Source organism: Sparus aurata, chromosome 5 (assembly GCF_900880675.1).
Source record: "Sparus aurata chromosome 5, fSpaAur1.1, whole genome shotgun sequence".
Taxonomy (NCBI): Eukaryota; Metazoa; Chordata; class Actinopteri; order Spariformes; family Sparidae; genus Sparus; species Sparus aurata.
Genome location: NC_044191.1, coordinates 67501 through 80401, shown reverse-complemented (window position 1 = coordinate 80401; position 12901 = coordinate 67501). Strand labels below are relative to the sequence as shown.

The following is a 12901-nucleotide window of genomic DNA, read 5'->3' as shown; positions in this document are numbered from 1 at the left end:
TGGTTGAGTTTGACCGAGATTTCTGAATATTTTTCAGTTCAGCGTCATGGCTCTGCACTTATGTACTGACGTAATAGGAATGCAAATGTATAACACCTGAGCAAAACATTCAAATTTTTGTTCACTGACATTGTTCTCAATAGATATGGTGGTTTAACAGTGGGGAACATCCAGAAATCAATCCCTGCCTCCTTTGGGAGAAAGATACCTCCAATGGTACGCAAGATAGCAGTTCGCAGATCAGCTCAGGTAAAATGGGCCCTCTGAACTAAACAAGAAGTTAATAGATACAGTATAAACAACCACTGACAGTGAGTGACTGCTTGTGTGCAGGTTCTGTACAACAACAAAGGCTATCACAGCATGCCAACATATCTGAATGTCCTCAACAACGCCATCCTGCGTGCCAACCTGCCGTCATCCAAAGGCAACCCTGCGGCCTATGGTAATTACATGTGGTACAGCATGGACAGAGATCCCATTTAAATGCCATGTCATTATCAGTGTTGTTAAATAAAATTTTGTAGTTTTGGGCAATCTTCTGGGTTAGGATTTATAATCTACATAAATGAGGTTGTGGTGTGTGTGTGTGTGTGTTCTGCAGGTATCACACTGACAAACCACCCGATGAATCGAACCAGTGCCAGCCTTTCTTTGGACTACTTGTAAGCTGCTCAGCTGGACTTAAAAGAAATATATATACATATATATATATATATATATACATATATATATATATATATATACATACATATATACATATGTATGTATATGTGTGTGTATGTGTGTACGTGTGTGTGTATGTATGTATGTATGTATGTATGTGTATATATATATGTGTGTGGGTGTTACATCATCATTTCTATGAGTACAAGTAAAGCAATACAATTGATAGCTGAGTGTGAATGTTTCTGGTGTTTTCTTATTATTGTCATCTCATCTCTCCCTGTATATTTCCTCTCCTGTCCTCCTTATCTATAGACTCCAGGGCACAGATGTGGTGATTGCCATCTTCATCATTGTTGCCATGTCTTTTGTGCCGGCCAGCTTTGTGGTTTTCCTGGTTGCAGAGAAATCAACAAAGGCCAAACACCTGCAGTTTGTCAGTGGCTGTGACCCTGTCATCTACTGGCTGGCTAACTACATATGGGACATGGTGAGGAGGATACATGTGTGTGTGTGTGACTGACACTGACAGTGTTTGTGCAGGTGTGAACATGTTCTCCCTTCTGATATCTCCTCAGCTGAACTACCTGGTACCCGCCACCTGCTGTGTTATTATTCTGTTTGTGTTCGACCTGCCAGCCTACACCTCCCCAACCAACTTCCCTGCCGTCCTCTCCCTCTTTCTTCTTTACGGGTGAGATGTCTGATTGAATTTGAATGTACTGATTAACATGATTCATAGCTATACTCTGGTTAAGGTCCCACAACTTCTTCTAAAAGGTCAGTTCACTGAATGAACAGCTGAATTTGGTTGTGCTTACACTTTTTAAAAAATTGATAGCAATCCTTTTTTTATTGTAGGATAGAGTACATTCTCCAGTTCTTTAAGTGATAAATTCAAAGTAAATCGTGCTTACTCAGTTTACACAGATAGCCTTACACCAAAGAGTGACCAGGAAGTACTTTCCACTGACAGAATGGTCCATAATAAAACCAGTTTACAGTGTGTTCTGTGGATTAGTAAACAGGGACAGTGTTACTATAAAGACTTATTGCAATAGATGTTTACAGGTCACTAAATTCCTTTCACCTCCATTTCATTAAAGTTAGGCAGACATTTCAGTCATATATTGCAAACATGACTGATTAAAATTGAAACCGTCTGACACAAGAAAAATGTTTTGTTTTGGCTTTTTTCAGATTTGTTTTTATAATATAGGTGAATTGTCCCTTTTAATGACATTTTCTTGACATACAGCCTGGGCCCAGTCTCATGCTGCACTCATGGGGAAAACCAAAAAGGAGGAAAGTTTCATACCAAAGTAACTATTTTCCTAATCCATAGTCCTTGGTTTAAGACAAGAACAAGAGAAAGAGTAAAAAGAAAGAAAGAAAGAAGAACACTTGGATGCTTTTCAGTTTCTTCTGTTGTGTTCTAAAGCTTTCGGACATCTTCTGTCCCAGGTGGTCCATCACTCCCATCATGTACCCAGCATCCTTCTGGTTCGAGGTTCCTAGCACAGCTTACGTGTTCCTGATAGTCATCAACCTCTTCATAGGCATCACAGCAACTGTTGCCACCTTCCTCCTCCAGCTTTTTGAACATGACAAGGTCAGTTTGACTCTGTTATTTTAACCCCTGAAACATACTGAATATTCTCTGCGGGCTTCACCCAAGGGATTTTTCTCAGGCTACAGCGAGAGTAATGTAGTGTTTACAGTCACACACGTCATCTCACCTACACATTAAGGAGAAGATAAAGCAAGATAAGAAAAAATAAATCCAACTAAATCGATATAGTGTGTTTGCCTCTGTACTGCAGCAGATTAGAATGTGGCTTTTGGAGGTTTCTGTATTTAAGTCTTTATCCATTTTTTTCTCCTGCAGGATCTGAAAAAAGTCAACAGTTACCTGAAGTCGTGTTTCCTTATCTTCCCCAACTACAACCTGGGCCATGGCCTGATGGAGATGGCCTACAATGAGTACATCAATGAATATTACGCTAAAATAGGTACACTCATCTTCAAAATGCCTCACAAAGAGAGAATGCTTAAAGTTAAGAAACTGAACACTATAATATATAACAGTATTATGCTGAATAAGTGTTTAAACAAAGATGATTTGCTACCCAAAGAGTACCTCTTATCTCTATTGTTTTCCACAGTACTATAATTTAACAGTTTTTAAATTACAATGTGCACTGACATACACAATATGCATACATTTTCAAGTGAAAACAGGATAATTTCAGAATTTCGGCACTTTAAGAAATTAGCTGAAAAAAACAAACAAACAAATAAATCAAACGAGGGAATTGGGACAACCCATCCAAAAGAGATGATTTCCAGCCTTACACTTGAAATTAGGCTTATTCAAATTTGTACTGTAACGGCTTTACTTCTGACACAGACAAATGTTTTTGAGCAAAGTAATAGATACATTGTTGTGGATTTGTGCTTTCAGGCCAGTTTGACAAGATGAAGTCTCCGTTTGAGTGGGACATTGTGACTCGAGGACTTGTAGCCATGACAGTCGAAGGCTTTGTTGGCTTCCTTATCACCATCCTCTGCCAGTACAACTTCCTTAGGAAACCCCCGTGAGTTCAGTGTGTCTCTGTCTGTGTGTGATGTGGCCTTTACATCACATACACATTACAAAGAATGCCATTAATACACACACAGACACATATTTCAATTCAATTAAATTCAAAAAACTATTTTTGTCCCCAGGGGGCAATTAAAGGCTGGTGGAGTAGTTCTACACAGACACAAAACAAGTCAGATAGAATTAAATAGACTAATGAACTAAATAAGAAATTTACAGTATTTATGTGAGGTGCAAAGTAGCACTGAGCTAGGTTGGGTTGTGCATTTAGAGGCAGCAGCAAGTTAGTGCAAATGTGAAAAATGCAGTAGAGGGAGGGGAAGTGGAAGATGAAGTGACCATCAACAGGTTACTTATTGTCTGTTTTGGTATTGTCCTGTCAAGTGTGGGGGGGTGGATGGGAGTTTAGAAGCTGAACAGCCTTGGGAACAAAGGTTGCTCTCCTCTGTGTTCTGCAGCCTGGGGTTATTTATGACCCTCTCCATAGCCTTCATCATGACAGAGATGAGAGCCACAGGCCTCAGGTCGTTCAGAGCTTTGACTGAGCTTTTCTTGGGGATGGGAAACTGTGCCTCTGTCCATGGATCGTTGAAACAGGAGCTGAAACACGCCCCCTAGCTGCTCTGCACAGCACTTATAGGATGGTTCAGCTGCTGCAGGCTTGAGGGAGGAGATGATTCCTTCTAGCCAGGTGGTGTTGTTTGTCTCGAATCTTGAAAAAAGGAGTTGAGGTTGTTGGGGAGGGATGCTGGGCTGCTGCCGGCCTCCTGGATTGTCCTGTGGGTGGAGGGAGTAGTATTCACAGTGGCCCTATTCTTAATCCCCTGCCAACCCAGATATACATAGTGGACATGCTGAAAATATGCATGAAATTTGTATGTGTGTGTGTGTGTGTGTGTGTGTGTGTGTGTGTGTTTGTGTGCGTGTGTGTGTATCCGTCCGTCTGTCCAGGAGGGTTCCAGTCAGCTGCCAGCCTATAGATGATGATGATGTAGATGTTGCCTGTGAGAGACGAAGAGTGCTGCGAGGAGACGCTGACAATGACATGCTGAAGATCGAGAACCTGACAAAGGTTTCTACAGTCATCAACATTTAAACAAACATTCAGAAGCTACTCTTTTGTTTTCACAGAACATTTACACTTGCAATAATGCTAACCAATGTGCTGACAATTGCACATCTTACTTAAACATCACCATTATTTGTCCAGTTATGCTAGTGCACTAAACTAGTTTATCAGACACAGTGTCAGTGAAATATAAATGACTTGTACTATAGTTTAGAAGCTACCTGGTATGTTCCTCTAATGTGCTGTACATCTGAATGTGTTCTCGATATCTCCTTCAGGTGTATAAATCCAGAAAGATGGGTCGTATCTTGGCAGTGGACCGGCTGTGTCTTGGTGTCCGGCCTGGTGAGTGTTTTGGACTGCTGGGAGTGAATGGAGCCGGGAAGACCACCACCTTCAAGATGTTGACAGGTGATGAGTGTACTACTGGAGGAGAGGCCTTCATTAATGGAAACAGGTCAGTGCCAGAAAAATAAAATGAGTATTTAATGATCACATGAATTCTGTATTGTTCAGCAGCAAAGTAAAAGCATATGCATCAAGATTGCCTCATCAGACAGGAGGCAGAATGAAAACTGGTGACCAGCTGAACCCAACCTGAATCTGGCAACAGATTAAAACAAAAGGTTTTTGGAGTCAACATCTGTCTGTCTTTGTTTTGAGACAGACTGCATGACTATTGTTGGGAAGTTTTTATTGCATCTTTAGTTACCTAGCAAGTTAACGTCAACTTAAGTACCATTAACTTCACTTCACTTCACTTCACCTGTCTCTTCTCTTCTCTGCTCTTCTCCATGTATGTGGATGTGTTTATCTGCACAGCATCCTGAAGGACCTGTTACGTGTGCAGCAGAGTATTGGCTACTGTCCACAATTTGACGCTCTGTTTGATGACCTGACTGCCAAGGAACATCTGGAGCTTTACACTCGCCTCCGTGGTATTCCCTGGAAGGACCAGGAGAGGGTTGGTCTCACACAAGCACTTGTCTTTAAATTTTTTCGTGGGCCCTATTCGACATAATGACTACCCCCTGACCTTAACAAACACAACTACACTACTCACAATAAGTAAGGGATATTGTTATTTACATGAGTGCTTTTCCTATTTGGTCTGAATTTTAATGAAATAAGTAAAAGTTCCCTTTGATATTACTAATAATGAATGAGAAGAAACACCATTTTCATTAGTTTAATATTTATTACCCCAAAAAATCAGACAATAACAAGGATAGCCCCAAATAACAAAAACTGACAATGTCAGTAGCGGGTGTTTCCACCATTTGCCACAATGACAGCTTGACAGCAACGTCTCATGCTCCTCACTAGCCTCATGATGTTGTTCTGAGGCAATGCGTTCCACTCCTCCACAAGTGCTACATGCAGTTCTGCCAGGTCACGTGGGGGTGGGGTAAGATCATCCAGTCTCTGCTTCAGCTGGTCCCAGACGTGTTCTATGGGGTTCAGGTCAGGGGACATTGCTGGCCATACCATATGAGGCACTCCGACTTCCTGAAGTCGAGCTGTGACAATTCTGGCACGATGTGGTGGAGCATTATCATCCATGAACGGAAAGTTGGGGGTGTGCTGGCTGAATTGGGGGATGATGATGGGTTCTATGATGTCTCTGAGGTAAGAACGTGCAGTGACTGAGCCATCTACAAAAACCAAATCTGTTTTGCGCTGACTGGTGATCCCTGCCCAGACTGTTGCACCTCCTCCACCAAAGGGAACCCTAGGGACCATGTTGACCTCGGCGTATCGCTCACCTCGCCTTCTCCAGCAACGCTGATGACCATCATTTCTGTGCATTTCTGACAGTAACGGAGTAAATTTACTTGAGTACTGTACTTAAGTACATATCCAGAGGATTTGTACTTTACTTGAGTATTAGATTTCTTTGGTACTTATTACTCTTACTTGAATACATTTCCAAGACAAATATTTTTACTTTTACTCGAGTTAATTTCTAGGAAGGCTGAGCAGGTCTGCTCTTTTTTTTTCTAAAATACTATTAGACACAAGCTGTGTTTGTCAAAGAAGGAAACCTATCACAGTGCACGCTCTCCACTGGGATCTACGTAAAAGCGGAAATACGTCATCCCTCCCCATAAGGAAACCACCAAAGTAGCCACGCTCTCGACTGCGTTTGTCAACACAAAACCGCGACAATGGCTGCATCAGATGTAGTTTTTTGTAAAGCAGTGATTCTCAACCAGTGGTCCGAGGACAACATTGGTCTCTGAGGGGGTTCCAGTTCCAAACTTAGCTAAATGATAGAGAGTTAGTTGGACGGTGCAGGTTCATTTGGTTACAGTTTTAATGATTGTTAATAAACATCTGCATCTGCAACATCTGCTGTCCTCCTGTGATCCCATTCATTTGATTTGTTTTTACAGGTGTTTCTGCAGGCTTTATATAACATTGTGGTTCTAAAAGCAAGCACATCAGTGCAGGTGGTTTCAAAGAGTTTATTCTCAGAAACAAGAGTTAAAAGGTCCTTAAATTCATTTAGAAAAAAATATAGTAATTCATTGATGTGAAAAATAAGAAATTTACTCTTACTTTTACTTAAAGTAAATTTAAAAGCATGTACTTTTGGATCGTTAAGTACCTTTAAAAGCAAGTACTTTTTTACTCTTACTCGAGTAACATGTCGACTGAGCTACTTTTACTTGTAACGGAGTAAATTTTGACCAGTAGTATTTGTACTCTTACTCAAGTACTGGGGTCGAGTACTCTGTCCATCTCTGCCCGACACTCATCAGTGAACAGGACGGTAGACCACTGCTGCATTGTCCAGGTCACATGGTCTTGTGCCCACTGCAAACGTTCACGGCGGTGTCTTGGTGTCAGTGGAGTCTCCTGCAACGGTCGTCTGGCATTCAAGCCAAAGCGGTGGAGTCAGTTTCGAATGGTTTGTCTGGAAACCCTAGTACCCCTCACATCTCGTAACTGGGCCTGCAGCTGTGTGGCAGTTGCGTAACGATGTCTGAGTGCATAGGTCCTTAGGTACTGGTCATCGTTGCGGTCTGTCACTCGTGGGGCTCCACTCCTGGGTCTGTCACGAACTCTGCCAGTAGTTCTGTGTCTTGATGCAAGTCTGCTGATGACACTTTGAGACACACCAAGTTCACGAGCAACATCTGACTGCCTGCCACCGACCCGAAGGCGCGCTATGGCCAGGTGGCGCTGCTCGTCTGTTAAGTGACGTCGTGTGTTCATGGCTGTTTGAATGATGAACTTGGAATGACTTACTGACAATACCAGCTTTTTATACCCACAGAATGTTGAACTTGATGCCACATTGAAAAGGGTTGTCTTTTAGTTTTGTGGTATTGGCCCCAATATGTAAGGCACACTGTACACAGTGAGACCATTACGTGGAAAACACAAAATGAGGTGTGTCTATCACCCCAATACAATTGCCTCCCTATCCCAAAACTCTCTGAAGTGAAACAAACACCGTATGTATGAAATCCACTGAGTCTCTCACAATATCCCTAACTTATTGTGAGTAGTGTATATGCCTTCAGTGGTTTAAAACTGATATTGGTCCTCAAAAAGATGCAATAAAAGACACACACAAAAAAACACAGCGTAATTCCAAACTAGTTTTCAGCGACACAAATCTCCAAAATAAAAACCTGTCTATATCTTATTAGAAATTTCGTACCAGTTGTTTGTTGGTCGAAATCTCATTCATGTCTTTCCCTTTGTCCCCTCCATATCATCAGAGGTGCAGCTTCATCACAGACTGACATTACCCCTCTGTTCCTCTAGGTGGTGCAGTGGGCATTGGAAAAGCTTGAGTTGTCAAAGTATGCTGACAAGCCTGCTGGCACTTACAGTGGAGGAAACAAACGCAAGCTTTCCACTGCCATTGCTCTGATCGGATACCCCTCACTCATCTTCCTGGTGAGGAATGTAATGGATGTCTTTCTATGCTGCACAAGGACACAAATACAAAAAACTGCTTGTAACAATCAGGTTGGAAACAAACTGCCAGGTTAATCTAATTTATTTAGAAAAGAAAATGAAGGCAAAGGTGAAAATGTTTGCCCAAAACTTCTATTGTAAACATGCATAGAACAACAGCTGTCCTGTCAAGTGAGGGATGGATTGTTAACACCATTTCAGATGTGCTCACTGCCAGATTAGCCTCCAAGTTTGACTTCTTTTAGTGATGTGTCGCTGTGTTGGACACATAAAAGAATATGACCATCAATGTAATAAACTGGAGTGATCCTTAGATGTACATTTATTTTGCTTTTTTTCTGGGGAACATGATAGAAGGCTAACAAACATCAAAGTGAGTCTAGCTGTAAGTTCCTCAACTGTTTTTTGTGGGTTTTCCAGGATGAGCCCACCACTGGGATGGACCCAAAGGCCCGCAGATTCCTCTGGAATTTAATCCTTGACATCATCAAAACAGGACGCTCTGTAGTGCTTACATCACACAGGTGACACACCTCAGTCCTCGCATTCACCTTTTCTTGTTCTATCTTATTTGTGCTTCATAAATTATTTCTTGCTGTCGTCTGCAGCATGGAAGAGTGTGAGGCTTTGTGCACCAGACTGGGCATCATGGTGAACGGCAGGTTTAAATGCCTGGGCAGCATCCAACACCTCAAGAACAGGTGAGGAGAATAAAGATTTGCCTTCCTTTTTCCTTTTGTGATTTATTTACTATCTGCACCTACACCGAAAGTTAATGTGGTCTATTCTGGGCTGGCATCCATCCTCCATCCAAGTTTTATGGAAATCACCTCAGTAGGTTCACTGTGATTCTGCTGACAAACCAACCAACCAGCAGACACTGGTGAAAATATAATAACCTTATTGGAGGTAAAAATTAAATATACAAAAAAGAGCTTGAAGCATGTGTCTATGATCATGTTCTAGGTTTGGGGATGGCTATATGATCACAGTGAGAACCAAGAGCAGCTCTAATGTGAAGGAGGTGGTTCGATTCTTCAACCGAAACTTCCCTGAGGCTGTTCTGAAGGTACAGCACTGTGACTACCTCTGTCATTTATACCAGTAAATCCTCCAAGTCAGTGAGCACCAGCAAAAAGGATTGCTATACATGACCATATGACACTAGTGTAGACATTGGTTAGCTAGTAGGCCTACTTTAAAGTTTAATTATAGATAAATGACATACATATATATGTAAGATAATATATATTAGTAAAGATTATTTAAATACAGCTTGAAATTGTTTGTCTTTAACAGAGCAGATTGAGGTTCAATAAATGTCTTAAAGAAGAGTCCCTCTTTCTGACTGAAGCCATCTGTTGTCATATTTGCAGGAGCGTCACCACACCAAGGTCCAGTACCAGTTGAAGTCCGAGCGGATCTCTCTGGCTCAGGTCTTCAGTAAGATGGAGCAGGTGGTGGAGGTGCTGGGCATCGAGGACTACTCTGTCAGTCAGACCACTCTGGACAATGTGAGTCAATGTTTAATACAGGACATGTTGGATATTAACAGAAAAACTTGAACACATTAAATTAATCTTTTCATCATTCACCTTTTTTGCTGCCCAGGTGTTTGTCAACTTTGCCAAGAAGCAGAGTGACAACCTGGAGCAGCAGGAGGCGCTGCCCCCCGGTGATGGACAGTCCCCCCTGCAGCGCATCCTCAGCCTGCTGAAGTCTCGTCCGGCCAACACGGAGCTCAACGCTCTGATTAGTGAGGCGCCCGAGGAGCTGGAGAGCGACGATGATGAAGGACTCATCAGCTTTGAAGAGGAAAGGGTAAGTGCATCACACCTAGGGTTTTATTTTCATTCATTGTGACAGTGACTGTGTCGAAATCTGTGATGCTTTCACATCCCAGATGACAGACTTTCAAACATGAGTCTAAGGCTGCAGATGAAACACGTTCCTGTGATTAGTCCATTTTTTTATTTTTCAAAGGCAGGTTTCTTTTATTATTATTTTGACATGAATTATTATTTCAAATGAAGCATTATCAGTGAGAAGTTATGGTACATCCCCTGGACATATGGATAGTGTGTTCACTGCGTCCTTCTGAATTTGACTACACTAACCTTCTCCAGGGCCAAAGAAGACATTGTACAACTGTCCAGTCTGAGTAGTTATAAACATGACTGATACATGAACTCTGCCATGCACTTTGTCAGTTGTGTCATGTTTGCTTGTTTATTGTTACTGCTGCAGTGTCACACAGATTACCTATACATGTTTGTTTGGCAGGTGCAACTGTCCTTCAACACAGACACTCTCTGTTGAAATGAGCAGAGAGATGAGAGTAACAAAGGCCATCTGTCTAAGGTCTGTAGGCGAAACAGAGCTGTTGACTTAGCCCTGAAGAGGACCAAAACTCTGTGCACCATGGATCATAGGACCAGTAGTTCAGTATATCAGCCTCAGCTTCTACATCCTAAGAGGGACTGAGGTGATTTAGGTCAGCCCCTACAGATAGAGGTGATGACCTGCAGAGCCTCGTTTACAGCTGGAGACACAGCAGCAGGAGTGCTTGCATTTGGATTGAAGACTTCGAATGTTTCCATATAAAGACTTTTTTTTTTTTTGAGAATGTATCTTACTATATGGCTGATGGGTACTGTAGGTAAGCTATCTTTGTTAGTGAATGAACATATCTCTGGTGATATGTTGGTTGTACGCACCCCCTGCCAAAGGGCCTCATGTAACCACAGTGGGCCCTTTTTACTGTACCAAACTAGACCTGCCTTGAGAGCATGTTGTGATGAAGTTGATTCCCAGTGGTAATGTAATACAGTATATTTTTCTGTGCCAAGAAGAATGATTTATTTTGGATATCGAAGCAGCTACTGACGTGTGTGACTTATTTTGCAATAACGGGATGTAGTGAAATGCACTTTGGGAATTGGACATGCGGGCGACCTTTTCTTTTACCTTGATGTCGAGACATGATGAAAATCTCCATGGCATGATTATTGTCCTGATGGTGCCTCCATTCTGTCAACTTGTTTTAACACTGTACATTTGGTCTCTTTCTACTGAATGCTCTCGTTTGTGCTTTTAACATATCATTATGTTGTGGACTCTGCCAAGAAGATCCTCTGTAAACCGGACACAGTGTATAATAATATTATGAATAATGATAATAATAATAATTATTATAATAATAACAATAATAACAACATCGCCATCTCCAATAAAGTTTATCAGCTTAGTAGCAGTCTGAAACTGAAGTGAACTCTGCTCATATTCCCTGACAATAACTGCACTAGCATCACTGTGATACTAAAGGGAACTCTCAGATCACAATAATCTATTGTTTAACTTACAGTACATGTTTTATGATTTGCAGATCTTATCATTTTTAATGAAATTTGGAGAACTATTCACAGAACTATTCACAATATAAAAACATGGATGTTTCTCTGACTGTATGTTGGCATGTGGTTTTAACTGGTCTCTCTCAGAGTTTTGTGATAATTGAGTTGTGACATGTCCTGTCAATAATAACTGTTTCACTTCTTCTCTCACAGTTAATTGCAGTCATATTTTTGGTGATTATTATGGCACTGGTGGGCTGTTTTCCTACTTGAAGGGGTCAGCATTAAACAATAAAAACTGACTGTTTAAATGTTCTTCTTTTCTTTGGGAATGTAAACGTGGAGGAAAGTTGGTTGGTGGAATACTGAATATTTAAATTCATTTAATTCTAAGAAAAAAGTCAAAAACAAAAACTGTGAACCTTAGCCTACGTGATTATTATTTTTTTGTTAAATTTAGATCCTCCATTGACTGGAACATCTGGTTAGTGCTACAACAAGAAGAATCAGAAACAGAAACATAAATGTATTATGATGTCAAACATTGAAGATGGAGTTAGGTGCAGCCAGAAAATTTCAAATATTATTTTACTTTGCTCTACATTTAATAGGCATTTCTGACAGTATTTTGGGGAATGTAAAGCATCATCTGATTCTCATTTGGACAAAACATGTATGATTAAAGAGTTTGTTTCTGAACTCTTTTGGATGGTTGTGCTTTCATTTAGCTGTGTGAAAAAGATTTAGTGTCATCCTCCACTCAGAAATATGTTTGGGTTTTTGTGACTTCACTTGAATGTTCGAGCTTCACTGTGCAGAATGATCCACTGTGGTGTGTACAGAATTTAGAGACTTTTGAAGGCTGTGAGAATGTATGTGCTTTACTTGAATCTCATTTTAAAGGATAGGTTCTATCCTTTTAAGACTTTCTTTAAACAATACATGCCCATGTACAGAGTGAAATTAGTTGGCTGCTGTCTCGGGTCGAAATGTGAGAAATGTAACTTCAGAAGACAATCACTTGATGGCTCCTGTTGCTAAAATATCATGTTAGCGTTAGCTGAACTGTCAAATGTGTGTATAATGCTAAAATATTGACCAAGACCAGTGGATTTTGCCCCCCATTACTTAACTTGGAATCACTGTTAAGAAAGAATCTATTTGGGCCCAGAATGAGCAAGAGAAACAACTGCAGTGAACCAAAAACCTCTTTCAATGCACATATGGGCCAATTTAAAAAAAAAAAAAAAAAGATATATTAGAGATAGATTT

General features: G+C 40.9%; 1 protein-coding gene across 2 annotated transcripts in view; it reads left to right on the top strand.

The window, feature by feature from the left end:
• Positions 1-12328, top strand: part of abca2 (ATP-binding cassette, sub-family A (ABC1), member 2) — a 118102-nt gene extending 105774 nt beyond the window's left edge. For both annotated transcript variants that reach the window (XM_030416483.1, XM_030416482.1), the window contains 18 exons: positions 144-249; positions 334-445; positions 605-665; positions 982-1156; positions 1245-1360; positions 2131-2278; positions 2555-2678; positions 3131-3263; positions 4223-4343; positions 4619-4797; positions 5163-5304; positions 8121-8255; positions 8697-8800; positions 8885-8977; positions 9243-9345; positions 9653-9790; positions 9888-10097; positions 10560-12328. In XM_030416483.1, the coding sequence (XP_030272343.1) occupies positions 144-249; positions 334-445; positions 605-665; positions 982-1156; positions 1245-1360; positions 2131-2278; positions 2555-2678; positions 3131-3263; positions 4223-4343; positions 4619-4797; positions 5163-5304; positions 8121-8255; positions 8697-8800; positions 8885-8977; positions 9243-9345; positions 9653-9790; positions 9888-10097; positions 10560-10595 (2236 nt within the window). In that variant the 3' untranslated portion in view covers positions 10596-12328. The remainder of the gene's footprint in view (positions 1-143; positions 250-333; positions 446-604; positions 666-981; positions 1157-1244; positions 1361-2130; positions 2279-2554; positions 2679-3130; positions 3264-4222; positions 4344-4618; positions 4798-5162; positions 5305-8120; positions 8256-8696; positions 8801-8884; positions 8978-9242; positions 9346-9652; positions 9791-9887; positions 10098-10559) is intronic.
• Positions 12329-12901: the final 573 nt, after the last annotated feature.